Source organism: Artemia sp. Qi Xiang Cuo, chromosome 6 (genome assembly GCF_049724085.1).
Source record: "Artemia sp. Qi Xiang Cuo chromosome 6, ASM4972408v1, whole genome shotgun sequence".
NCBI lineage: Eukaryota > Metazoa > Arthropoda > Branchiopoda > Anostraca > Artemiidae > Artemia > Artemia sp. Qi Xiang Cuo.
This window is the reverse complement of record NC_142799.1, coordinates 58,794,137-58,819,978: the sequence shown is the minus strand read 5'-3', so window position 1 is coordinate 58,819,978 and position 25,842 is coordinate 58,794,137. Positions and strand designations below refer to the sequence as shown.

Genomic DNA, 25,842 nt, shown 5'->3' with positions numbered 1-25,842 from the left:
ATGTATTATTAGCTATGTAATGAATATTTTTGTAATGAATATTTTATTATTATATATAATGAAATTTTTGATGGAAGTGGTGGGCCTGGTGGTTATTATAGGTTGGAGTTTGAAGATTCTAAATATTTATTTGTAAACCAAATGCAGATGGCATGTAGTAATGTTTCAGATAGATTTAATGCGTTCCATTTGAATTGCCAAGGGTTGAATTCAAGTCTTTTATAAATGAAATTTCCAATTTGTCTATTCTTCAGGTAATTGGACTGACTGAAACTTGGTTAAATGATTATAATTCGGAACTTTTACATATTTCAGGTTATAATCTTTACACGAAAAATCGTCAACTTCCCCGAAACGGGGGACTGGCAGCGTATATACGTTCTGATATACGGGCAAGTGTCCGAGACGATATTTTAATGTATAAAGAAATGGTTTTTGAGTTTTTTATTTTGCAGTTAGAGCTGTCTGGACGTTGTTGTTATGTTATGATTGTATATAGGCCACCGTCAGGATCTCTTATTGAGTTTTATGAATTACTTGAAGAACAATTGGAAAAGATCCCACATCAAAGTCCTATTTTTATAATGGGAGATTTTAACATTGATCTATTGGATAATGGATCAAATACAGACCGATTTTTAAATTTGATGATTTCATTTGGTTGTATCCCTGCTATTAATAATAGTACTCGTGTTACGAGGACGTCATCGAAATTTCTGGATAATATATTTTCAAATTATATGTCGGGTGGTCCAAGTGTTCTTATAAGTGATACTTCTGATGATTTTGGTGTATTTGCAAGTTATTCGGTATGTGTTCATAATAAAAATTCCGCAAAGAAGAGGTCTTAAGCTGAGGATGTTACTCGATAAAGATGCACTTCTGAAATGTAGAAATGAGCTAGCCAATAAGGATTGGAATACAGAGTTTTCAATCTCTGCGGATATTGACTCTAAGTTCAGAGTCTTTTACCAAATAATTAAGCAATCCCTGGAAAAATGCTCTAAGAATATTAACAACAATAGAAGAAAACCTTTGAAGAAGCCTTGGATTACTCCAAGTTTATTGAGATCGATAAATAAGAAGAATAATTTGTATGAGAAAAAGGTACATCATCCCTGCGATATAAATGAGCAAATTTATAAGAGTTATTGTAATGCCCTAAACAGACTCCTGCAAAGAGCTAGACAAGATTATTATAAAATAGAATTTGAAAAAGCATCCGGAAATCCGTCGAAAACATGGAATGTGATAAGAAGCACTTTAGGACAATCATCTGGAGGAATCCCTCAGGAAATATTCCGTAAAGATGGAACCAGCCTTAAAAATCCAGAGGAAATTTGTGAAGAATTTGCTAATCATTTTTCGACAGTTGGAAGGAGAGTGAAAGAGTCGATTATAAGCAAACCAGGCGACCAGGCTTTTCAAAATTAACTTCATAAGAAGTTGGAAATCTCTTTAAATATACTACCTGTTAAAGACTATGAATTTCGAAGCATTGTTTATTGTATGAAAGGTACCGCGTCTGGCTCTGATATTGTTTCAATTAGAGTAATAAAAATACTTTGGGATGTGATTGCTCAAACTTCTGTTTCATTAACTAATCAGTGTCTAAAAGAGGGAGTGTTTCCGAGTTGTTTTAAGTCAGCGAAAGTAATACCAATACATAAAGGAGGGAATACTGGTGATGTTGAAAATTATAGACCAATTTTGATTTTACCCATTATGTCTAGGATACTAGAAAAATGCTTTTCGGTCAGAATTTATCAATATCTGGAAGACCAGAGAATATTTACTCCTACACAATTTGGATTCCGTCAAGATCGCACTACTGAGCAAGCAAACATATATTTGACTAGCATTATTAATATGGCGCTGGATAATGGGTATAAAGTGGCAACTGTATTTTTAGATATTGTAAAGGCTTTTGATACGGACAGTCATGATATTCTGTTAATGAAGTGTGAAATTTATGGAATTAGCGGTTCAACTCTCTTGTTTTTAGGTCTTTTTTTGTCTTGTAGAAAAAAGTATGTTCAAATCGGCAATATTAGTTCCCATAAAAACTGTATTGAGTGTGGAATCCTACAGGGTTTTGTAATCAGACCCGTATTATATTAGATTTTTTTGAATGATCTTCAAAAGTATTTAAGTAGACTGAAACCAATAATGGGTGAGATCGTCAAAAAAGATAACGCAGCTACAGTGCCTATGTTTGCTGATGATACTTCTTTAGTGGTGATCGCAAAGTCAGAGAGATTGCTCCTAGAGAGTGTACGAGAATCGCTAAATGAGGTTTCAAGATGGCTGAGAGTGAATCACCTAAAGGTGAACCCCTCTAAGAGTAATTTTTTCATATTTTCGAGGACATCGAATTATTATCCATGGATACAGCATATAGCATATGAAGATGATACAATTGCTCGTCAAGAGGCAGTAAAGTATCTTGGCATTATTATATATTAGACTCTCAGTTTCCGATCCCATATTGAAACTTTATCCCGGATTCTATCGCGTAATTTGGGGATGATTCGTAAACTTAAGTATATGTTTCCAACTAGTATACTTAGGCTTCTCTATTTTTCGTTAATCCATCCCTATATTTTGTATTGTTCTTCTGTATACATGGGTACATTTTCTTCAATTATTAGTCCTGTGCAAATTATCCAAAACAAGTCTATTAGAGTATTATCAGGAAAATCAGAAAGAGAATCGGTTCGAGAAGTCTATAGGGATTTTAGGATACTGCCAGCAGCGGGTCTTCATCATTTTTATATATTAGTTTTTATGTATAGATACAATATGAAGCAACTGCCAGAGTGCTTTAATGGTTGGTTTTACAGCCGATGGAATATACATAACAAAAATACTAGGGGTAAAAATGATTATTATACTCCACCTATAGTGTCTGCCAGGTCCACGTTTTCTTTTGTTATAAAGGGTATAAATTTATGGAATAATTTGGATAATGATATGAAGAAACTAGAAAATTTTAGTGGTTTTAAAGCAAAATTGAAGGAAAAATTATTAAGTAAGTATGAATTCTAGTTTTGTTTGTTTTGGAGGTGACTTGATTTCATTTAATTTAAATTAAGTTGTAATTGTTTGTTGGTTTGTGAGTGCAACCCCACAACATGAATATGGTATGTAGTTGCTGTCCGTGTTCTATTATTATTATTCTTTATTTATTTTTTTCTTTCTTTTCTTTTCTCTCTTTTTATCTTTCTTTCTTATTATAGTGTATTTGAATGATGTTACATGTATGTATTATTTTTTTGTTACCTGTTTCACCCCACGTCAACCATTTGGCTTTGGGTGAATCATATTGATTTTTGTATTTAAACTTTTTGTTAATTAATTAAATATATCACTATATATATGGAGTTAATCTGTACATATAATCTAAAATTATTCTATACAAGCTATGCAGAGGATATCCATTTTTATATATTGACCTCTTAGAAATGCCAAAATACAACAAGTCCTCCTTTTTGGTAAAATTCAAGTGGGCCACATAACCTAGCTGAGATGAAAGTGAAAGTGTCATTTGATGCCCTTTTAAGAAATTAGGCAAACTACTTGACATGCATTTGGTGGTAAATTTCTAGTGGGCCACATAATTTAGCTAAGATGAAAGTGAAAAATCATTTGATGCCTTTTTTATGCTCTTTCATAATTCAAGAATGCTTCTGGGACTAGTTGCATCTTAAGCCATAAAAGGGCCCCAAAGGTATTTCATTTTTGTAACCACACAAAAAAGTTATCGACACTCAGTATTTGATTGAAAAGTGGTTAAAAACATATCACTAGTTTATAAACAAGTTGTTGAAGAGTAATATATTCCAAAAATACTTATTTATAGCAATTTAAATCACATTTATTAGGCAGCTCAAATATAAACTTTTTCTTACTGTTTCAAGTTCTTCAAATGCCATCAACAAAAATAGCACTGACCCCAAATAGCAATAACCCCAAACTGCTTAGAGAAGTTTCTTATCTGCTTAGTTGGATATACATCAGAAACACTAAGCTACATTATTATCAACCTAGTTTTAGCAACTCAAATATAAACTGTTTTCTTACTGTTTCAAGTTCTTCAAATGCCATCAACAAAATTAGCACTGACCCCAAATAGCAATAACCCCAAACTGCTTAGAGAAGTTTCTTATCTGCCTAGTTGGATATACATCAGAAACACTAAGCTAAATTACTATCCACCTAGTTAGATATTCTTTCTGTGCCTAAGAGAAACAATTTATCTGGCCAGTTGGATATTGTCCAAAATCAATATAATGGAATTTACTTATCCTCCTAGTTGGATATATATAAGGAGCATTAAGACTTGGTATTACCTGCATAAGATAAATGAATTATCTGGCTAGTTGGATATTAACCCTAAACTACTTGGAGAATCTTCTTACCTGCCTAGTTGGATACATCCAAAACACTAAGCTATGTTATTATCCAATTAGGTAGATAATCTGTATAGTCCATAGACAGTCAAATATTCAGCTAGTTAGGTAAAGGTATAAGAGTCCTAAAAATGTTACTATCTGTCTAGCATGATATTTTATCTTGATACTAAGTGTAGTTGAATATTATTTTTACATACTATAGAATGTAATTTTTTAAGCATATCCATTGGACACCTCCCTCTAGCAGGAGGAGTGGAGCTGGAGGTAGAAACTTCAAGATAGGCTACCTTCCCATGACATACTTTAGCCAGTAGACTCACCCCTGAAAGATTCATTTTCCAGTATAAATTTAGAATTGGTATTGTTGACAAGGAAACATGTTAAGAAATGATTCTTACTTTAAAATATGCATAATGATCTAAGATAACATATTATTCAAGGGGAGAACCTTTAGCCTATTATCAAGTCTTTCCTCTAAAAATCCTTCTTTTTCCAGCTTAAAATAAAAAAAAATTATAATAAACCTCTATGTATACTATTTACTCTGGTACATGTTATTTATACCAATATTTTGTATTTTGCCAGTGTTTTATTAATATTCTGTACTACTCAGTAAAAAAGTGGTGTTCCACCACTACTCAGTAAAAAAAAAAAAAAAAAATAACAATGACTGAGATGAATGCTATCTATAGAACAACTTATTTGGCAATTTCAGAAGAATTATGCATTGCATCTTAGCATGAAGGTTTATTGTTAATTTTTAAGAGGAATTTTATTTAGAAAGATCTTTAGAGGAAAGACTTGGGTAAATTTCAACCAAATCATATTATTGACTTATGCATAAAGTGAATATTCCATTCAATGCCTTTTTTATGCTGATTATGAATATAGTAATCATTTCTATGGGAAATGAATTTTAGCCCCCCCCCCCTCCTCCTATATATGCCAATTCAGGGTATATATTTCTACAACCTAACCTGGTAAATATCTACCAAATCATATTATTGAGTGAGGACTAAAGTGAATACACCATTTGACGCCTTTTTTTTAATGCGGATTATAAATATAATAAGCTTTTCTATCGGAAATTAATTTCAGCCCCCCCCCCCTATATTTGCCAATTCAGGGTAAGGTTAGGTATAGCCTATATATGGGGGGGGGGCTGAAATTCATTTCTGATAGAAATGCTTATTATATTTGTAATCAGCATGAAAAAAGGCATCAAATGGTGTATTCACTTTAGTCCTAATTCAATAATATGATTTGGTAGATATTTACCCCTAACCTCACCCTGAATTGGCATATAGAGGGGGGGGCTGAAATTCATTTCCAATAGAAATGATTATTATATTTGTAATCAGCATAAAAAAAGGCATTGGATGGTGTATTCACTTTATTCCAAACTCAATAATATGATTTGGTAGAAATTTACCAAGACTTGATGATAAAGGTTTTCATATTGGATAATATGTTAACTAGAATCATTATACATATTTTAAAGTAAGAATTTTTTTATTAACATGTCTCCTTATCAGCAGTACCAATTCTAAATTTTTACCCATTTTCCTAATCTAAACCATTTTCAAGATAGCCAAAAGTAGCTGTAATTTTACCTTTGGTTGGGGGTGAAATTCATTACCTTACCTTACCTTACCTTACCTTAAATCGCACTTGCTAGCGATATGGACGAGTCCAGTGTACGCCAGTTAGTGATGATAGGGCCGCGGGACATCAGCTTCATCCCATTGCGTGAGCCATAGTTTGGTTTCCCATTCCTTATCAAGATTGGCTTTGAAACTGTCAACAGATGGTGAACTCACTGTTGTTTTGCTCAGATTGTTCCAGAGGCTTATGATGCGGTTGGAGAAGAAATGGTTCCTCTTCCTTGTATTAGCACACTTCCGAAAAAGCTTTGCTGAATGACCCCTGGTTCTTGACGACTTAGCAGGCTAAAAGAGGTCCTTGTTATCAGACTTGAGCAGTTTGTAGGTCATTATCATATCACCTCTTTGCTAATAGTATGTCAGAGTTGGTAGCTTGAGGCTCTGCAGTCGGCATTCATACTCTTTGTCTCTGAGCCCCTTTATGCATTTTGACTCCCGTCTTTGGACAGACTCGAGAGCCATCTGGTCTGTTTTATTAATTGGCGTGGCGACACACATTCCAAATTCTAATCTCGGTCTCACCAGGCTCTTGTAAAGTTTTGTGATTATTACAGGGGATCTACTTGTCATTGTACGTTTGATGAGACCAAGAGTTTGGTTCGCCTTTGCTACTGCAGCTCGGGTTTGGCAGTTGAAATTAAGGTCTTTGTCTACAACGACCCCCAGATCTCTTTCAGAGGGACTCTCAGAGAGTGGCTGTCTCACACCGGCATTTGCTGACATCGAGTATTGCCATCGTGGGTTATTTCTTCCAAAATGGAGAACCTTGCACTTTTCGACATTAAACTCGAGCCTCCATGTCTTGGCCCATTTGCCAAAGCTGTCAAGATCTGACTGTATTAAGGTCACACCTTGCTGAGTTTCGACAGGACCAATGAGCTTCGAGTCGTCGGCGTACAGGCTAAGCTTGCTTGTAACGGTTCTTGGAGCGTCATTAATATATACATTGAAGAGTGTAGGTCCCAAAACTGTTCCTTGAGGAACCCCGCTTAAGACCTCAGCTATTTTGGAGTAGTAAGCTCAGCCACCTTCACCAAAAACTCTGACCTGCTGCTTTCTTCCCTTTAGGAAAGACAATCACGCTTGGGCATCTTCTAGGTTCCCCAATATATGGAAATGTTCGTCCCTCCTACCAATCCTAAAGAAAAATAAACCAAAAGATAGCCCTGAGTCTTATAGGCCCATAATGATTACACCTGTGATGGGGAAAATAATGGAGAAAATGATTTATCACAGACTCCTCTGGTTTGTTGAGAAAAATAACATGATCCCACACACTCAAACTGGATTCAGGAAATACCACTCCTCAACAGATGCTTTCATTTTGCTAACAAATGCAATAAATGAATCTTTCTCAAAAAATAATATCCTAGTGGCAGCTTTCCTAGATTTTGAAGGAGCTTATGACAATGTGAACCACCAAATCCTTTTAAATAAACTTGCAAACCTTGGAGTACCTCCTAAGCTAGTATCCTTTATTAAATCCTTCATAGAAGTGCGAAGTTTCATTGTTTGTGTTGGTTCAGCCTCTTCACCCCAAAAGACAATATCCAAAGGCCTACCTCAGGGAGCAGTCCTCAGTTGCCTCCTTTTTGCCCTCTATCTCTGGGACATGAACCTACCCCACACGAATCTACAATATGCTGATGATCTGGTGCTATGGTCATCTGGCAACACCTTTTAGATAGCACAGTCAAATCTGCAAAAGTCACTTTTCCAGTTTGAAAAATTCTCTCAACATTCAGATTTACCCATTGCACCCACCAAGTCAAAAATAATCCAATTTCACCGGAAGAGAAACCATGTTAATGCAAAACTAACTCTAAATAAAACAACTATTCCAGAAGATAATAATATTAATTACCTAGGTCTCATGCTTGACCAAAAACTTAATTTCCACCTCCACATTTCAAAAAGAAACTTTTTTTTAATTTAATAACTAAAAACGACCATTAATAAATAACTTGACATTAAAACTAAATTTCAAAGCAAACCTTCTTCTTCTTCTTCTATTTAACAGCAGGCGGGCTTTTCAGTATAACTATTTAGCCCTTTTCCTTTTGCTTCACTCTGAGGGCTACAGAGCTACTGGCTTGATTGCCTCATATTTATTAGATATATTCAGATATCTTTCAGCAGATCTTTCGACTCTAGGAGTTCAAATATAAGATGATAGATGTCGATTTCTATGCTCTGTGTGCAGGTATAGTTGGCTAGGCTCTTGGCTGATAGTGGGATTTTGTGGTGTTTGAAGTATTTTAACAGTTTACAAAGCAAGGTATGTTGTGCAGACGTCAGCATATTACATTCAAATAGGCAATGGTCAATTGTTTCATTATTCATATTACAATGCCTGCAAAGAGGGGACAGGGGAATTGAACCGCTTGAATTAGAAAACTTATATGCGAATGCAAGGAACTTTAGTCCATTTTTTCCATAACGAATTCTATGATAAATTTTAGAAAGATACGTATTGGGAAAAGGGGAAAGGATTGGATTAATCTTATTAAAATTAATATCTGATAGCCTCCATCGGTAAATATCTCTAATTGGGATTGGTCTCCCACTTGGCTGGTCAATATTTATAGCATTTTTTTCTATTTCATCAACCTGATGATTACCACTTATGCCAGAGTGGCTAGGAATGTACTGAAAGTAAGTTTTTATGCCACTTGAAGCAAGATTATCAATAATACTGAGACAATGATAAGTGTCAATGTCCAACTTATATTGAGGAGCTGAGGCCAGCAACTCAAGGCTTGATAAAGAGTCGGAATAGATGATAATATTATTCGAATTATCAATCAAAGGTTGGTTCTTAAGGTGTTCTAATGCCATGATTATGGCATTTAACTCAGCAGACATTATAGATAAATTATTAAATAATCTCTCTCCCATTGCAATTTTCAGGTGAGGAAGAAAAACACCACTTGCAACCTTCTCATCCATTTTTGACCCATCAACAAATATTTGGAAGTGATTTTTATAGGTAATTGTATTAAGTTCTGCAAATTTTTTCTGGACAAAAGCAATGGGGGTTAAATCTTTATTCCATTTTGAAAATTCAGTATTTATTATGGGAAATGACCAATTCCATGGAGGGGAATGGGGGAAACTAGGTGCAATAGACTTTGCTGGTACAGGGAACTTCTTTTGAATATTGGCATACTCATCTGCAATACCTCTATACATGGCTGGATTTCTTAACCAATTATGTAATGTGTGTGAGCTATTTGATTCATTTTTTGTAAGATGTTTTATCAAGAATAAGCTACGTCTCTCCCTTATTGTTGTTAATCCACTCTCCATAAGCAGAAACTTGGTGCTTGTGGGTTTCCTAAGACCAAATATGAGACGTTGTATCATTTTATGTTGTTTCAATTTTTTACATCTGGGTCTTTGCACATGCACCATAGACAATTAGCCCATAGTCAATGTGGGGTCTTATATGTGATTTATATAAATGGAGTAAGGTTTCCTCCTTACAACCCCAGGGTGTGGAAAGAAGTCTTGTTAGTATATTTGCTTTTCTATAACATTTTTTTATTGTGTTTGAAATGTGGAGGTGGAAATTAAGTTTTTGGTCAGGCATGAGACCTAGGTAATTAATATTATTATCTTCTGGAATAGTTGTTTTATTTAGAGTTAGTTTTGCATTAACATGGTTTCTCTTCCGGTGAAATTGGATTATTTTTGACTTGGTGGGTGCAATGGGTAAATCTGAATGTTGAGAAAATTTTTCAAATTGGAAAAGTAACTTTTGCATATTTGACTGTGCTATCTCAAAGGTTTTGCCAGATGACCATAGCACCAGATCATCAGCACATTGTAGATTCGTGTGGGGTAGGTTCATGTCCCAGAGATATAGGGCAAAAAGGAGGCAACTGAGGACTGCTCCCTGAGTTAGGCCTTTGGATATTGTCTTTTGGGGTGAAGAGGCTGAACCAACACAAACAATGAAACTTCGCACTTCTATGAAGGATTTAATAAAAGATACTATCTTAGGAGGTACTCCAAGGTTTGCAAGTTTATTCAAAAGGATTTGGTGGTTCACATTGTAATAAGCTCCTTCAAAATCTAGGAAAGCTGCCACTAGGATATTATTTTTTGAGAAAGATTCATTTATTGCATTTGTTAGCAAAATGAAAGCATCTGTTGAGGAGTGGTATTTCCTGAATCCAGTTTGAGTGTGTGGGATCATGTTATTTTTCTCAACAAACCAGAGGAGTCTGTGATAAATCATTTTCTCCATAATTTTCCCCATCACAGGTGTAATCATTATGGGCCTATAAGACTCAGGGCTATCTTTTGGTTTATTTTTCTTTAGGATTGGTAGGAGGGACGAACATTTCCATATGTTGGGGAACCTAGAAGATGCCCAAGCGTGATTATAACAATTTAGCAGTTCTTGTTTGTATGAAGGTGTGAGATTCTTTATCCATGTAGGGTGTATATTGTCATAGCTACTGCTAGTTTTGGACCTAATATGATGTATTGCATTATTCAATTCCTGGATTGAAAATGGATTAGTTATGTACTCTGATCCTGGGCGTGGTTGGTAACAAGGGTTCATAGGAATTGTGGACAGTTTGCTTTGATTAATTTATGTTAGCTTATTAACAAAAAGAGTTGCAAATAGGTTAGCCTTTTCATTATCATTGTCATAATGGGTATTATTATGTATAAGCTCATACAGGAGTGGGTTGGGAGAAGTCTTTTTCCCACATATGTGGCTTATGACTTTATGTATAATTGGCTTATTTGTTTCTCTGGAGAGATTATTTGCAAAATTATTCCAGTATTTATATTTAGCATCTATTATAGTCCTTTTTAGATTAGATTCTGCTTGTAATTTTTTTAAATATGTAGTAGGTGTTGGTTTTTTTATGAATTCTGTCCTAGCTGCCTTTTTTATCCTCCATTTATTTAGGCACTCATTTGTCCACCATGCTTTAGGAATTTGTTTAGGGAATGTTTTCTTAGGTGTTGTCCTGGGGATAGCATGATTAGCTGTATTTATTAGTAAAAAAAGTCAATGCTTCAGCATGTGTGTCAACTGTTGTCTTAGAAATGCATGAACTTTGGGTGAAACTTGTAATTTCATCATTTAGCTTATTTTGGAAAATAGACCAATTTGCTTTAGTGTTGATATATTTGGATGTATGAGATACAGTTTCAGCAGGTTCATTTAGGGAGAAAACTATAGCAAAATGGTCTGTACAAAGACTATCAATTTTATTTATGTAAATTTTGTTCAAAAAATTTAAAGACACAATTTGTAGGTCAATTGTGGAGAAATTGCCAGTTTTGGGGTTGAAATAAGTATTCAGGTTTGGAGGGGTAGCAACAACTAATTCATTATTATTTGAAGTCATATGCTCAATAAATTTACCAGCTTTATTTGCTGGTTTATTCCCCCACAAAAGGCTGTGGGCATTGAAATCTCCACAAATAATGATATTTTTTAACATATCAGAATTATTTATATAATTAAAGAAATCCTTGGCATCTGTAGTTTGGCCATTAGGGTTATAAAAGCTTATTATGTAGGTTTTTAAATTATTCAGCCAAACACTTATACCAATTACATCAACATCATTTTCAAAATCTGGAAAATTGATGCCACAAAATTTTATATTATTATTAACTAATAAAGCTACACCACCTCCTTTTCTCTCTGAAGATCTATCCTTTCTCAGGATAGTATATCCCAGAGACTTAATTTGTTGATTTTGGGTTAAATGAGTTTCTTGGAGGCAAGCAATATTAATTGAATTATTATTCATAAATGATGTTAGTTCATTTAGCTTATTTTCTGTGAGTGATCTTACGTTCCATTGGAGTATTGATAAATGTTGTGTTGTTGATTTATTCTTCATATGGATGTGTATCAATGTTCAGCTTTGTTAACAGTAAAGCAAGATCTTTTTTTGCTTGAATGAGTATATCATCTGGGATGTAAATTTTTGCCAATTCTGCAATAATTTTTGTTTTCTGTAGTTGATGTATGTTCATGGCCTGAACTGCATTACAGTTTAGAATGAATAAGCATATATTTGGGGATTGCATTTTTGGTAGTGCATCCTGTTTGTTGGTTAAAGGATTGATTCCTGGTAGTGTTTCTGGTTTGTTTCTTCTTGGGAGGGAGGGCCAGGCTGGCATCATCTCACCGGACAAGGAGGCTTGTTGGCTTGGTGATTGCTTCTGATAGGGATTTGAGCTAGGGGGCTTAGAAGATGGTGTCTTATATGGGGTGCTTGCTGCATTGGGGGCATTTGACTTGGGGGTTTTGGTTGGTTTCATTACAGGCTTTATTTGGTATTGTTGGGCAGTATTTGCTTCCATTGCTGCAAAGGGGTATGGGATTGCCTTCTCTGTTGATATTTGGAGGGTTAGAGCTCTTTTCTTGTATGCAGGGCATAATGATTTATTTGTAGATTCATGTGGGCCTTTGCAATTGATGCATTTAGGCTGAGTGTTGTTGCAAGTTGTCAGCTCATTAGGATGGAAAGATTTACAATTACTACACTTTTGGAGAATTTCATTGCATTTGTTTGTTGTGTGTCCCAGTTTGAAACACTTATGACACTGAATATGCTTAGGTTTGTATTCCTTGTGTGGTTTGATTTGCCCAAATAGGAATAATTTTTATGGGATATCAATTTTATACTTCAGTGTGAATAATAAGGATCTACTAGTTTTTAGGCCATTAGAGTTGGGTTTTCCAAGTTGGGTAACATCCTCAACTGGGATTGTGTTTCCAGCCCTATCTGAAAGGCCTTCTTTTAACACCTGAGTAGATATCTCTGGGGGAATATTATAAACTACTATTTTTGTTGGTGATTGTTTTGGGTTCCAATTAGATGCAATAATTGGGGTATTCAGAAGGGATTTTAGGTTAATTATTGTATCTGCTGATTTCTGATCTTCTACAGCTATTAGCAAAGATTCATCATAGTTAATATCAAGAGAAAACATTGATTTTAGCAATTTAAAAATTACAACTCTTATTGCAGTGATCATTTTTATTTCAAAGAGGGTAGTGGGAGTTATTTGAAGGTAAATTCCTAAGTTTTTGGAGGGAGGATCTTGGGCAGGGAGAGGGGAAATTCTTTTAATTGGAGAGATTTTTTTCCTTTTTTTAGAGCTTCTAGAGAGGACCTCTTGAAACCCATTATCATCATTTATAGTTACATTAGCCCCTACACTTATCATTGTCGTATTCTCCGAATTGGAGCTATCATTTGAACTTTGAGAAAGTGTGCTTGACCAGCCAAGATGGGTATCTTTCACTATGGCACATTCACTGGAATTTGATTTGGGATCTGGGGGGACATTTTTTTTGGAGGACTTCTAAACATTGCCTATTGGAAAAAGCTTTAAACAGAGAAAAACAAAACTAAAGCAAGAAGGGAAAATGGAATGATATCAAACCGTCTGCACTATACTATGAGGAGGAGAACACCACAGTATAGCCCTGAGGATTAGTTGAGCAGGATTGGTTTGGTATAACTGCTGATTAGAAGCGATAATAATTCACAAGAAAATTTGTTTTAATTTTCTTATAGAGTTGTTTGCCTTTATTGTAATATGCTGTTTTCTGGCTATTTTCTTCGATGGCTATTTTATTCTAAACATTATTCTAAAAAATTCTGGCGATTTCTTCGATGGCTATTTTATTCTAAACATTATTCTAAAAAATTCTTCTTCTTCTTCTATTTTACAGCAGGCGGGCTTTTCAGTAACACTATTTAGCCCTTTTCCTTTTGCTTCACTCTGTGGGCTACAGAGCTACTGGCTTGATTGCCTCATATTTATTAGATATATTCAGATATCTTTCAGCAGATCTTTCGACTCTAGGAGTTCAAATATAAGATGATAGATGTCGATTTCTATGCTCTTTGTGAAGGTATAGTTGGCTAGGCTCTTGGCTGATAGTGGGATTTTGTGGTGTTTGAAGTATTTTAACAGTTTAGAAAGCAAGGTATGTTGTGCAGACGTCAGCATATTACATTCAAATAGGCAATGGTCAATTGTTTCATTATTCATATTACAATGCCTGTAAAGAGGGGACAGGGGAATTGATCCACTTGAATTAGAAAGCTTATATGAGAATGCAAGGAAATTTAGTCCATTTGTTCCAGAACGAATTCTATGATAAATTTTAGAAAGATACTTATTGGGAAAGGGGGAAAGGATAGGATTAATCTTATTAAAATTAATATCTGATAGCCTCCATCGGTAAATATCTCTAATTGGGATTGGTCTCCCACTTGGCTGGTCAATATTTATAGCATTTTTTGCTATTTCATCAACCTGATGATTACCACTTATGCCAGAGTGGCTAGGAATGTACTGAAAGTAAGTTTTTATGCCACTTGAAGCAAGATCATCAATAATACTGAGACAGTGATAAGTGTCAATGTCCAACTTATATTGAGGAGCTGAGGCCAGCAACTCAAGGCTTGATAAAGAGTCGGAATAAATGATCATATTATTCAAATGTTCAATCAAAGATTGGTTTTGCTTAAGGTGTTCTAATGCCATGATTATGGCATTTAACTCAGCAGACATTATAGATAAATTATTAAATAACCTCTCGCCCATTGCAATTTTCAGGTGAGGAAGGAAAACACCACTTGCAACCTTCTCATTCATTTTTGACCCATCAACAAACATTTGGAAGTGATTTTTATAGGTAATTGTATTAATTTCTGCAAATTTTTTCTGAACAAAAGCAATGGGGGTTAAATCTTTATTCCATTTTGAAAATTCAGTCTTTATTATGGGAGATGACCAATTCCATGGAGGGGAATGGGGGAAAGTAGGTGCAATAGACTTTGCTGGTACAGGGAACTTCTTTTGAATATTGTCATACTCATCTGCAATACATCTATACATGGCTGGATTTCTTAACCAATTATGTAATGTGTGTGAGCTATTTGATTCAATTTTTGTAAGATGTTTTATCAAGAGAAACCTACGTCTCTCCCTTATTGTGGTTAATCCACTCTCCATAAGCAGAAACTTGGTGCTTGTGGGTTTCCTAAGACCAAATATGAGACGTATTATATCATTTTGTGTTGTTTCAATTTTTTGCATCTGGGTCTTTGCGAATGCACCATAGACAATGAGCCCATAGTCAATATGGGGTCTTATATGTGATTTATAAAACTGGAGTAAGGTTTTCTCCTCACAACCCCAGGGTGTGGAAAGAAGTCTTTTTAGTATATTTGCTTTTCTATAACATTTTTTTATTGTGTTTGAAATGTGGAGGTGGAAATTAAGTTTTTGGTCAAGCATGAGACCTAGGTGATTAATATTATTATCTTCTGGAATAGTTGTTTTATTTAGAGTTAGTTTTGCATTAACATGGTTTCGTTTCCTGTGAAATTGGATTATTTTTGACTTGGTGGGTGCAATGGGTAAATCTGAATGTTGAGAGAATTTTTCAAACTGGAAAAGTGACTTTTGCAGATTTGACTGTGCTATCTGAAAGGTGTTGCCAGATGACCATAGCACCAGATCATCAGCATATTGTAGGTTCGTGTGGGGTAGGTTCATGTCCCAGAGATATAGGGCAAATAGGAGGCAACTGAGGATTCCTCCCTGAGGTAAGCCTTTGGATACTGTCTTTTGGGGTGAAGAGGCTGAACCAACACAAACAATGAAACTTCGCACTTCTATGAAGGATTTAATAAAGGATACTAACTTAGGAGGTACTCCAAGGTTTGCAAGTTTATTTAAAAGGATTTGGTGGTTCACATTGTCATATGCTTCTTCAAAATCAAGGAAAGCTGCCACTAGGATATTATTTTTTGAGAAAGATTCATTTATTGCATTTGTTAGCAAAATGAAAGCATCTATTGAGGAGTGGTATTTCCTGAATCCAGTTTGAGTGTGTGGGATCATATTATTTTTCTCAACAAACCAGAGGAGTCTGTGATGAATAATTTTCTCCATTATTTTCCCCATCACAGGTGTAATCATTATGGGCCTATAAGACTCAGGGTTATCTTTTGGTTTATTTTTCTTTAGGATTGGTAGGAGGGACGAACATTTCCATATATTGGGGAATCTAGAGGATGCCCAAGCGTGATTGTAACAATTTAGCAGTTCTTGTTTGTATGAAGGTGTGAGATTCTTTATCCATGTAGGGTGTATATTGTCATAGCTGCTGCTAGTTTTGGACCTAATATGATGTATTGCATTATTCAATTCCTGGATTGAAAATGGATTAGTTATCAACTCGGATCCTGGGCGTGGTTGGTAACTAGGGTTCATAGGAATTGTGTACAGTTTGCTTTGATTATTTGATGTTAGCTTATTAACAAAAAGAGTTGCAAATAGATTAGCCTTTTCAATATCATTGTCATAATGGGTATTATTATGCATAAGCTGATACAGGAGTGGGTTGGGAGAAGTCTTTTCCCCACATATGTGGCTTATAACTTTATGTATAATTGGCTCATGTGTTTCTCTGGAGAGATGATTTGAAAAATTATCCCAGTATTTATATTTAGGATCTATTATAGTCCTTTTTAGATTAGATTCTGCTTGTAATTTTTTTAAATATGTAGTAGGTGTTGGTTTTTTTATGAATTCTGTCCTAGCTGCCTTTTATATCTTCCACTTATTTAGGCACTCATTTGTCCACCATGCTTTAGGACTTTGTTTAGGGAATGTTTTCTTAGGTGTTGTCCTGGGGATAGTATGATTAGCTGTATTTATTAGTAAAGATGTCAAGGCTTCAGCATGTGTGTCAACTGTTGTATTAGAAATGCATGAACTTTTGGTGATTACAATAAAGAACGACCTCTTGCCTATACTAATTACAGTAGAGAACGAAATGACCATGCTAACTGAAATAATCTTACATTAAAAGACGATCATTGGAATAATAAGCAATTGCATACATTGGAATTAGTTAGCTGCTTGATTGTTTGAGATTTGTCTCTTACTATTTCAAAGAAAAAAAAGCCGTAGGCTTTTTCCTGTTTGTAAACAGTTTATTATCCGGGTTGCAGCGGTAGGTAGCAACTTACATAAAGGAATGATGTATCCAGGTTGCAGCGGTAGCTACCAACCTTGACTTTTTAAAGCCAAGAACTTCTTCAGCAGTTTCTGCGTAGTTCTGTTGTATAGTTGTCCAAGCTTCTTCCACATCTTGTGGTATATCAGCAAGTGCCTCGAATCTGTTCGAGAGTTTTATGTTAAATTGTCTCCTAGCATTCTTGTCTCTGAGCTTCTCCACATCAAAATTGCTTGGTAGTTTTGTTGGTTGTCGGGATCTGTTGGAGCGGAGTTTCAACTTGAGTGTCGCTACAAGAAGTTCATGATCGGACCCAACGTCCGCACTTCTGTAACTCCTCACGTCTTTCAGACTAGTTCTCCACCGTCGTCGGATTAGAAAGTGGTCAATCTGGTTTTTGACAGTTTTGTCTGGGGATGTCCATGTATACTTATGTATATCTTTGTGCTCGAATAATGTACCTCCTATCAACAGGTCATTCGACATGGCAAAGCTGACTAGCCTTGCACCATTTTCGTTGATAGTTCCAAGCCCGTGATGTCCCAACACCTCGGGGCAGTATGATATGTCCTGACCAACTTTCGCATTTAGGTCACCTGCCAAGCAGGCGACGTCATGGAGAGGGATGGAGTCTAGGACGGACTGGAGGGTTTCATAAAAACCGTCTTTCGAGGTTTCATCGGCATCATTTGTTGGTGCATAGCACATGACTAGCGACAGCTTTGCATGTTTAGATGCAAATCGTGTATACAGGATTCTCTCGTTAATCGGTTTCCACGAGCAGAGAGACTTTGCTGCATTTGGGTTCAATATAGCTGAGACTCCGGCTGCATGTCTGTCCGTTTTTCCGCTGTACAGAACTGTATAAGTCATGTTGCTGTTTACTGTTTTGAGCTTCTTTTCTCCACAGTCTTTCCATCGTGCTTCGGCCACTGCGAGGATATCTAGCCGAAAGTTTTCGCACTCTTGTAGAACTTATTCAGTTTTTGAAAGGGCCGACATAGTCCTTACGTTTCAAAATCCAATTCGTACTGGTTTATTCGCGTTCAGAAATCTGGTCGAGGGGCAGGCATGGGTCGTCATCATATTGGGATTTGATCCGAGGCTTTTCACTGACGTTTCTTTAGCACATTCTTTTTCTACGGGAGCGACTGAAAAGACGCAGTAGTCTCAAATATAATCCAGAAATCACTCCCACTGGAAAACATTTGTCTTATAAGGTCACTTTTTAAAAGAACATTGAACTCATTCCTCCAACCTCGGACTGTTCCTTTACAAATATCTCAAAATATTGATATATAATTGTGACAGCCAACAGAATACCAGTGCCTGAGCCAATGGCACCAAGCATATCAGCTAAAACTGATAAAGCACCAATGCAAAGGCCACCGAATGCAGCAGCCGTTGGGATATACCTGTTCAATTGATGGATCATCGACTTCTCCCTATGGCCTCTCATTACCATTTGCTGCTCTTTAAGTTGCTTGGCAACATCTTTAGCAGATGATCCAGAAATGTCGATCCAAGATTTGGAGAAAAAAGCACAGGATCCAAGCATTAAAATAATGTAGATTAAGGCATGAATTGGATCATCAGCTATGCTACCCAAGCTTTCCGGGGGTGACAAGTAGTAACACAAACCTCCAATTGGATGAGCACGAGCAGGTCCTCCACCCGCAACGTCAGACCATACACCAAGTAGGTTTACAAGAAAGTTACCAGCAAATCTAGCAGACAACATCTGGGACAAAACGTAGAGGTTTGATACAAGGGCGGACTGAAGAATAATAGTAATATTCGAAGTGTAGAACAACTTGATGGGATAGCTGCTATACTGGCCCCTGTAGCGGGCTGACTTAATTGGAAGATCTACACGGAAACCTTGAAAGTAGATAACAACGGCGAATACGAGGACAGTTGCCATCAAGTTCAAGAGGTTGGGTAAATTTTGCCTACAGAAAGCTTCACGCAATGCTCTGACTTTGTCTTGTCTGGTGGCTAGCAAATAGAACAAAGCAATGACTGCACCTTCAAATTCTGTACCTCTTCCAGTGTTGACTGTAAAGAAACTGAAAGATATTTGTTGCAATGAAAAGAGAAATTCCTGATCCTAGTCCGTGGCCTTTTTCAAGAAATTCGTCCAAAAGAAGTACAATCAAACCAGCAATGAACAATTGTATGGCAATCAAAAGACCAACTCCTAAGCCAATATCACTTGGATCACCATACATGCCAGTCATCACATATACAATTGCTTGGGCGACAGTAATAATCATGCCAAATAGTTTCTGTGCTCCATTGAAGAGTTGTCTATCTCTCGGGGTATCTCCAACTTCGATCATTTTGGCTCCAGATAGAAATTCCATAATTAGTCCAGAGGTCACAGTTGGTGAAATTCCAAGATCCATCAAAGTTCCTCTGTTTGATGCTAGGATAACTCGAATCCAGTAGAAAGGATCTGCTGAATCTGAAGACATGATACCAAAAAGTGGTATCTGGCAGCAAATCAAGAATATGGAAAGGGTAATCGCTGTCCAAAAACTTTTTCCTTGAACTGAACCCTTCTCTCAGGTTTGGTGATTTCAGGTAGTATACTGCAGAAGGGTTTAATGAATTCCAAAAACTTGAAGGCCATGTTTACAGTATTTTCCCTCTTTCTATATTCTTCCTCCAACTGTTTACCGACCTGCCAGTTTTCTAATTCTACTAAGCTTCAAACTTTTTCTTTTCTTTTTAAAGGTTTTTGAATTGATGTAATCCCTTGTCAAAGTATGTGAAAATATTTTTGCAGTTACCAGTTTTTGCTTTTTAAGCAATTTAATTTAAACTTCTCCATACATGAAAATCTTCAATTTTTCAGTGTGACAACTATGACAACGTCATTGCAATACTGATGTATATAAAAAGGAAGTCACTCACATAATTTTTTTCTTCTAAAATAAAGGCTCTTTTCTTAATTTTTTTTCTTCTAAAACGAATTTTCACAAACTTCTGACCTATCTAGATCGTTTTTTTTAGGCCAAAACATCCATGGATGCCAATGTTTCCGAAAAAATATGGAGCCGTTCAGCGAGAATTTTTTTTGAAATAGTTGCGTTTCTTTTTATTTGAAAATATCGCTTAATGAATATAGATCAAGTTAATATTTTTCATATATATTTATTTAGAGAAAATTCTTGAGCAAAAATGGAAAAAACTGTTGCATTTAAATTTTGCGAGCAAATTTTTGCGTTTTCAGCAAACGTCAGAGAAAGAAACTTTTGTCATAGCTCCTCTTCTTCATTTTTGTTACAAGTGAGTGTGCTCTTCATTATTTCTGAGTTTTCTAATTGTCTTTCGTCCTAGAAAGTATAGTGCCCTTCTGTTGTGCTCCGTCATTTTTATTGTTAAAACATGCTTGGAACCAACTCCATCTACACTAGTTACAATGTAATAGTTGCACAGTGATCTTTTTTTTATGGTGCTCTGTCATTTCCTTTTTGTAATAAGACAGGTTTTCAATAAATAATAATAATAATATAGAGATAAAAGTTTTATAAAGATAAACAATTTATCTTTCAAATGTAATTAACTTTCAAAAGATAATTTATCTTTTAACAAAAAAATAAAGATAATATATACATGGTATGTAGATGCAGACGGGTTAGACACTTATAGGGAAGGGGAGGAGGAGAATATTTTTCCGAAGGGAAGGGTGTGCTCAGGCTTTGAAAAGTGGGTTTTTGAGAACTTTTCACCGATTTTTTTTTCTGGAGAGTTCTTTGCTTTCTCTGGTGACTATTAGCAGTCCATAGAACAAAATAAAATAGTGTAAAAATAACACTTACCGACAGCGACTTCATGAAGCCTAACTATATTCTGGTGTCGACATGACAGCAAAATATTGATTTCTCTAATGCCACTCACAGGCATGCCATCTCTTTCTCGATCCATCCTTATTTTCTCAGCGCAACTATTTGACCATTTTGTGTGTCCTTTGCTCGATCTACGCGTAAATAATCAAATACGTAATCACCTGGGCAACTAAGGGGGGGGGAGACAGAGAGTTCCTTATATACTGTCACATATTCCTAAACCTTATGTGGTGTACAATTTGAGTCGGAACTCAAATTTAGACAAAAATGAAAGACAAAAGCAAAGGATGTAAGAAAGTTTATGACAAAATGAATTCCTAAAAAAGAAATAAAGATACTTAAAACAAATATATCTTTTCTACAGCCATTTTCCCGCCTGGGGATCATAGACCAGGGGCCAAAGTCAAGCATGTACTCAGGAATTTCCATAGAAAGGGGAAAATGATACAATTTGCCTTCGGAGGGCCCAATAATGAAAACGTCACTGATAATTTCAACAAGATATAAGGAGAAATTAAAGAAAATTTAGAATTTCAGAAAGCTCGGCCTCGAATCTCTTCCCCCGTGTACGTCCCTGGTCACAGTCACTATAAAAAATTAGACAATTATGTACCAAAATTGGATCTTTTATTTATTTATAGAACTATTATTGAAAAAGTAAAAGAAACAAAAGTAAAAGTAGGCTTAAAATGCTAATCATTATCACTTTGGAAAATAGATTTTAGAACACACCAGCCACTACCCGGGGCGTCGTGGGGGGGGGGCAAGGGAGGGGGGGCCGTTTCCCCCCCCCATAATGTGAAGAAAAAAAAAATATTTTACCACCCAGGCCTTTTGACTATCCGGATATGGACCCTCTTGCCCATTCCCCCATAAAAATGCTGGAGATTCGCCCCTGGACACTACTAACTTCCTCCTAAAAGCATTATAATACATGATATTTTTCCATTTTGCATTTTGGTTTCTTGCTAGACTCTTAAAAACATATGGTGAGCCTCCCCCCCCCCCCGACCCTTAAACTTTTGTTTTATGTAGTATTCCTATTTTTTCTTCGGTAAAAAAAGCTATGGTTTCAAGCAGATAATTCTTATTTCTAGTTTTAGATATTAATGAATGCCTATCACTTTGCAGTCCTGCTATACTCAGATGACACTTGCTGAGTGAAGATTATTAGTATACCTGCCTATCACTCTCTGAACTATAGAAAAGGGCTAAATTATATTTTTCCAACTTTTTGGGAAGATTATAAATCGAATGATTAATGTACCTTCTAATATTATAGAAAAATGGTGTTTTTCCAATTTTATTTTATTTTTTGAGGAACAGAAACTTACACAACAAAAAGAAAATTTTCGAGGCCAAAACTATACGATTTTTCAGATAGGGACGGGACACTTAGGCCAATTTTGGCAGGGAGTGAAATCTTCCATCTCCTAACCACCTCCCAGCAGGCATGACGAAAATAAAATTTCACACATAAAATTATAAACCAAGTCAAATAAGTTTTCCTCCCAGGTATTTCTAGAGTTGAAATTAGGAACTTTTTCTCAAAACCTCAGTGCTGATTTTATCGGTGCAAAACGGTTCTGAAAGTTAGGCCTTGTGTAAATCAAATGCAAAGAAAATCTGAAAAGGTGGCATTCCTGTTTGACAATAGCAATTGAAGTCCAATTGATTCACAATGAAGCATAGTAAGAAGCAGCCTTATTAACTTTTTAATAATGAAAAGAAAGAGCTAAGATACCATTATCACAGATTGACATGGGATTAATTATATATATTTATGATACAAGAGATTACAACAGATTTCAACTAAACTCAATTTTCAGGTTAACTATTACTGACTGGAACAAATATAAAAAGTGACAATTTTTTAAAGGAAATTCCCTAGAGCCAATACTTATATAAAAGTCAATTCTAAGACTGTGTAATTCAACATCAGAAGGTATAATGGCAACAAAAATGAAAGGTGATATTGTCAAATAAAGGTGGGGTACTCTTCCAGAATTCAATCTTTTTTCTTTTATTTAAATCAAGTTCTGATAAATTTTTTTGATAAAGAACACTGATATAGCTGAAATACTCAGGTTTGTATTTGGCTTATTTTATTTTTGTCAACTGTTACCATTACCATTTTAGAACCTGTTCTTTTCTTTTCCACATATCTGGGCCAAAAAAAAATATTACATATTAGATACTAAAGAGTCTAAAATATGGGGATAGATAAAAGTTAAAATAGGGATACAATCCTTTTTATAGACAGTGATGATGATAACAGTGATAGAAATTCACAAGAATACCAGATATTTCGGTCACATATGCAGTGACCGTCATCAGTAGTAAAACATTTTACTATTGATATTTTACTACTGATGACGGTCACTGCATATGTGACCGAAATATCTGGTATTTTTGTGAATTTCTATCATTGTTATCATCATCACTGTCTATTAAAAGGATTTTATCCCTATTTGAACTTTTATTTATCGTCATGGATAGGCAGTGTGGTCTTCGAAATTATCTAAAATATGGGTAAAAACAAAAATATTAGATAAGAAATATAATTAATATATTTATGAATATAACATAAAGTATTTCCTCCTGGATTATTTGTGGCATTTTGGACATTTTAGATGTTTTACTTGAGCGCATTTAACCAAGGTGTTTCCTTCCCCGTCGGACCTGGGGAAGCCGGTATCGAACCTGAGCCCCGCATTGTCAAGCAGAGATCAATCTATTGCCCTCCCACACTACCACAAGTCCTATTTATTTTTATATTAACATAATTTTTTTTGCCCATAGTCTGGACCATTTCTGCAGTAGTGGATAGGCTTCCTGTCGGAAGATTGAAAAACCAAAATTTTACACTTTCCGCACCAAAGAACTTGGTATTAGTAGACACAAAAACCAAATTCGATCTAATGTATTTAGAATTATATTTAAAGAATCAGCCCAGGACATATTACACATTACATAACATGATTGGAACATGCAGATTTTCCCCTAAAACATTCATTTTTGTATCTTATAAATATCTCACATGGTTCCCTCAAAGAAGCCACACAAACTTGCATAAAAAAATAATCAGGTAATATCTTTTAAAATACAGTAAAATGACAATATTCAAGCTTCAACGGAGTTACTTCATGTAGAAAAAAAGGAGATAATACTATAATAAACGGAAAAAAGGAAATATTTGAAGAAGGAAATAAATGTTTCTTTTATTATACCACAGCATATATGCACTCGAATTAGGTCGTACATCGGACATGATTGTGCAATATCAAAGAAAAATACCCCCCCTCCCCTGCAAAAAAACGATGTCTGAAGATAAATCAAGGGCAGAAAAGGTCGTAACTAATTCGTATTGCTAGCCAGTAAAAAAAAATCATTAGAAATACTACTACTACAGCTACTACTAACTCCGAGCAGAGAATCATGTAGCTAAAAAAAATTGCTGCATCTCAGTGGCTCATGGACATTCCAGGCCACTTGCACATGAAAGGTGGAAGGATTCCACCAGATCGGTTAAACTGCTACTACTGAAAACTCATCATAATACTAATGAATAAATCACTCAAGCCCAATAATTGTTTCAGTTATTTGTGTTGTTGGTGCCTGGTTATGGCCCCATTATTTCCTCGGGCCTTGATGGTATAATGAAAATTTGGGGTAAGTTAATTGTCTTAGTTTCTCTCGCTTCGTTCTGTTGCCCGTCTTTGGTGTTTGATAATAATTGAGATAAATTTGAATAGATTGGGGGAACTTGAGAGTCGTCGTGTTGATTTTTCACAGATGAGTGAGGGTGCCATGAATGAAGACCAGGTTGAGGGTGGAATGAATGTCGAGTGTGCTGATTCAAAATATGTGTGCCTGAATGAATTGAATGAATGGAAAGTTATGCAGGAGCTGAAAATGTATAGTATGAATTGTTGCGGTTTAAATAGTGCGTTTAATTATATTAATGAAGTTTCTTCTAGGCTGGAACCTGATGTAGTGGCTTTGACAGAAACTTGGCTGAAAGATCACAACTCTTCATTATTGGATATACCAGGCTATAGGTTGTTTCTTCGGAATCGAGTGGAAAGACAGCATGGTGGTCTTGCAATTTATGTGAAAAATGGACATAATGTAAAGCCAAGGCCGGATATTGCTGTATATCGAGAAATGATTTTTGAATCAATGGTGTTAGAAGTTTCATTGTCTGGGCGCAAGTTATTTCTTGTTGTTGTTTATAGGCCCCCTTCAGGAAATGTGGATTAGTTTTCGGACCTGATGGATAATATGTTGAATAAAATACCGGATTCGCGAGTGCCTTGCTTTATAAGTGGTGATTTTAATATTGATTTGAATAATGTGCAAGATGTTAATTCGAAGGCTAGAAGTTTTTTGAATCTTATGTATAGTTATGGTCTTTCCCCTTCTGTTAATATCCCAACTAGAATATCTGGAGCTTCTGCATCTGTGATTGCTAATCTCTTTTTGAATGTTAGCTGCGACTTGTCGCGAGTGTTAGTGAACGACGTTTCCAGTCACTGTGCTATTGTGATCCGTGCAGCTATTAGTTGTTGTCGTCAAGGAGATGGTATGACTGAAGTTAAACAGCCTATAATTGATAAGAAAGCTATATATAAGTATAGGACTAAACTTACGAATGAGTCATTTGAATGCCTTGATGGTACTGATTGTGTTAATGATAAATTCGGTAAATGGTATGATAAACTGTTTAAGATGTTATATGAAAGTCTGGAGTTCAAACAAAAGCGCACACGTTATGGTGTTGCAAAGAAACCATGGATATCGAAAGCGCTACTTAAATCAATGGATAAAAGACAAGAGCTCTATGAAAGGTCTACTAAAACTGGATCTCAATCAGA

At 35.6% G+C, this 25,842-nt stretch overlaps 1 protein-coding gene and 2 pseudogenes across 1 annotated transcript in view; all 3 read right to left on the bottom strand.

Annotated features, from left to right (window-relative positions):
• Positions 1-18,270: 18,270 nt before the first annotated feature.
• Positions 18,271-19,159, bottom strand: LOC148951454 (protein transport protein Sec61 subunit alpha pseudogene; annotated as a pseudogene).
• Positions 19,142-21,044, bottom strand: LOC148951453 (protein transport protein Sec61 subunit alpha pseudogene; annotated as a pseudogene).
• The window catches only part of LOC148951452 (cyclin-dependent kinase 10-like), a 27,941-nt gene continuing 23,042 nt past the window's right edge, over positions 20,944-25,842 (bottom strand). Inside the window, exon 3 of the mRNA XM_089090286.1 lies at positions 20,944-21,096. Coding sequence (XP_088946412.1) covers positions 21,047-21,096 — 50 coding nt within the window. The 3' untranslated portion in view covers positions 20,944-21,046. The remainder of the gene's footprint in view (positions 21,097-25,842) is intronic.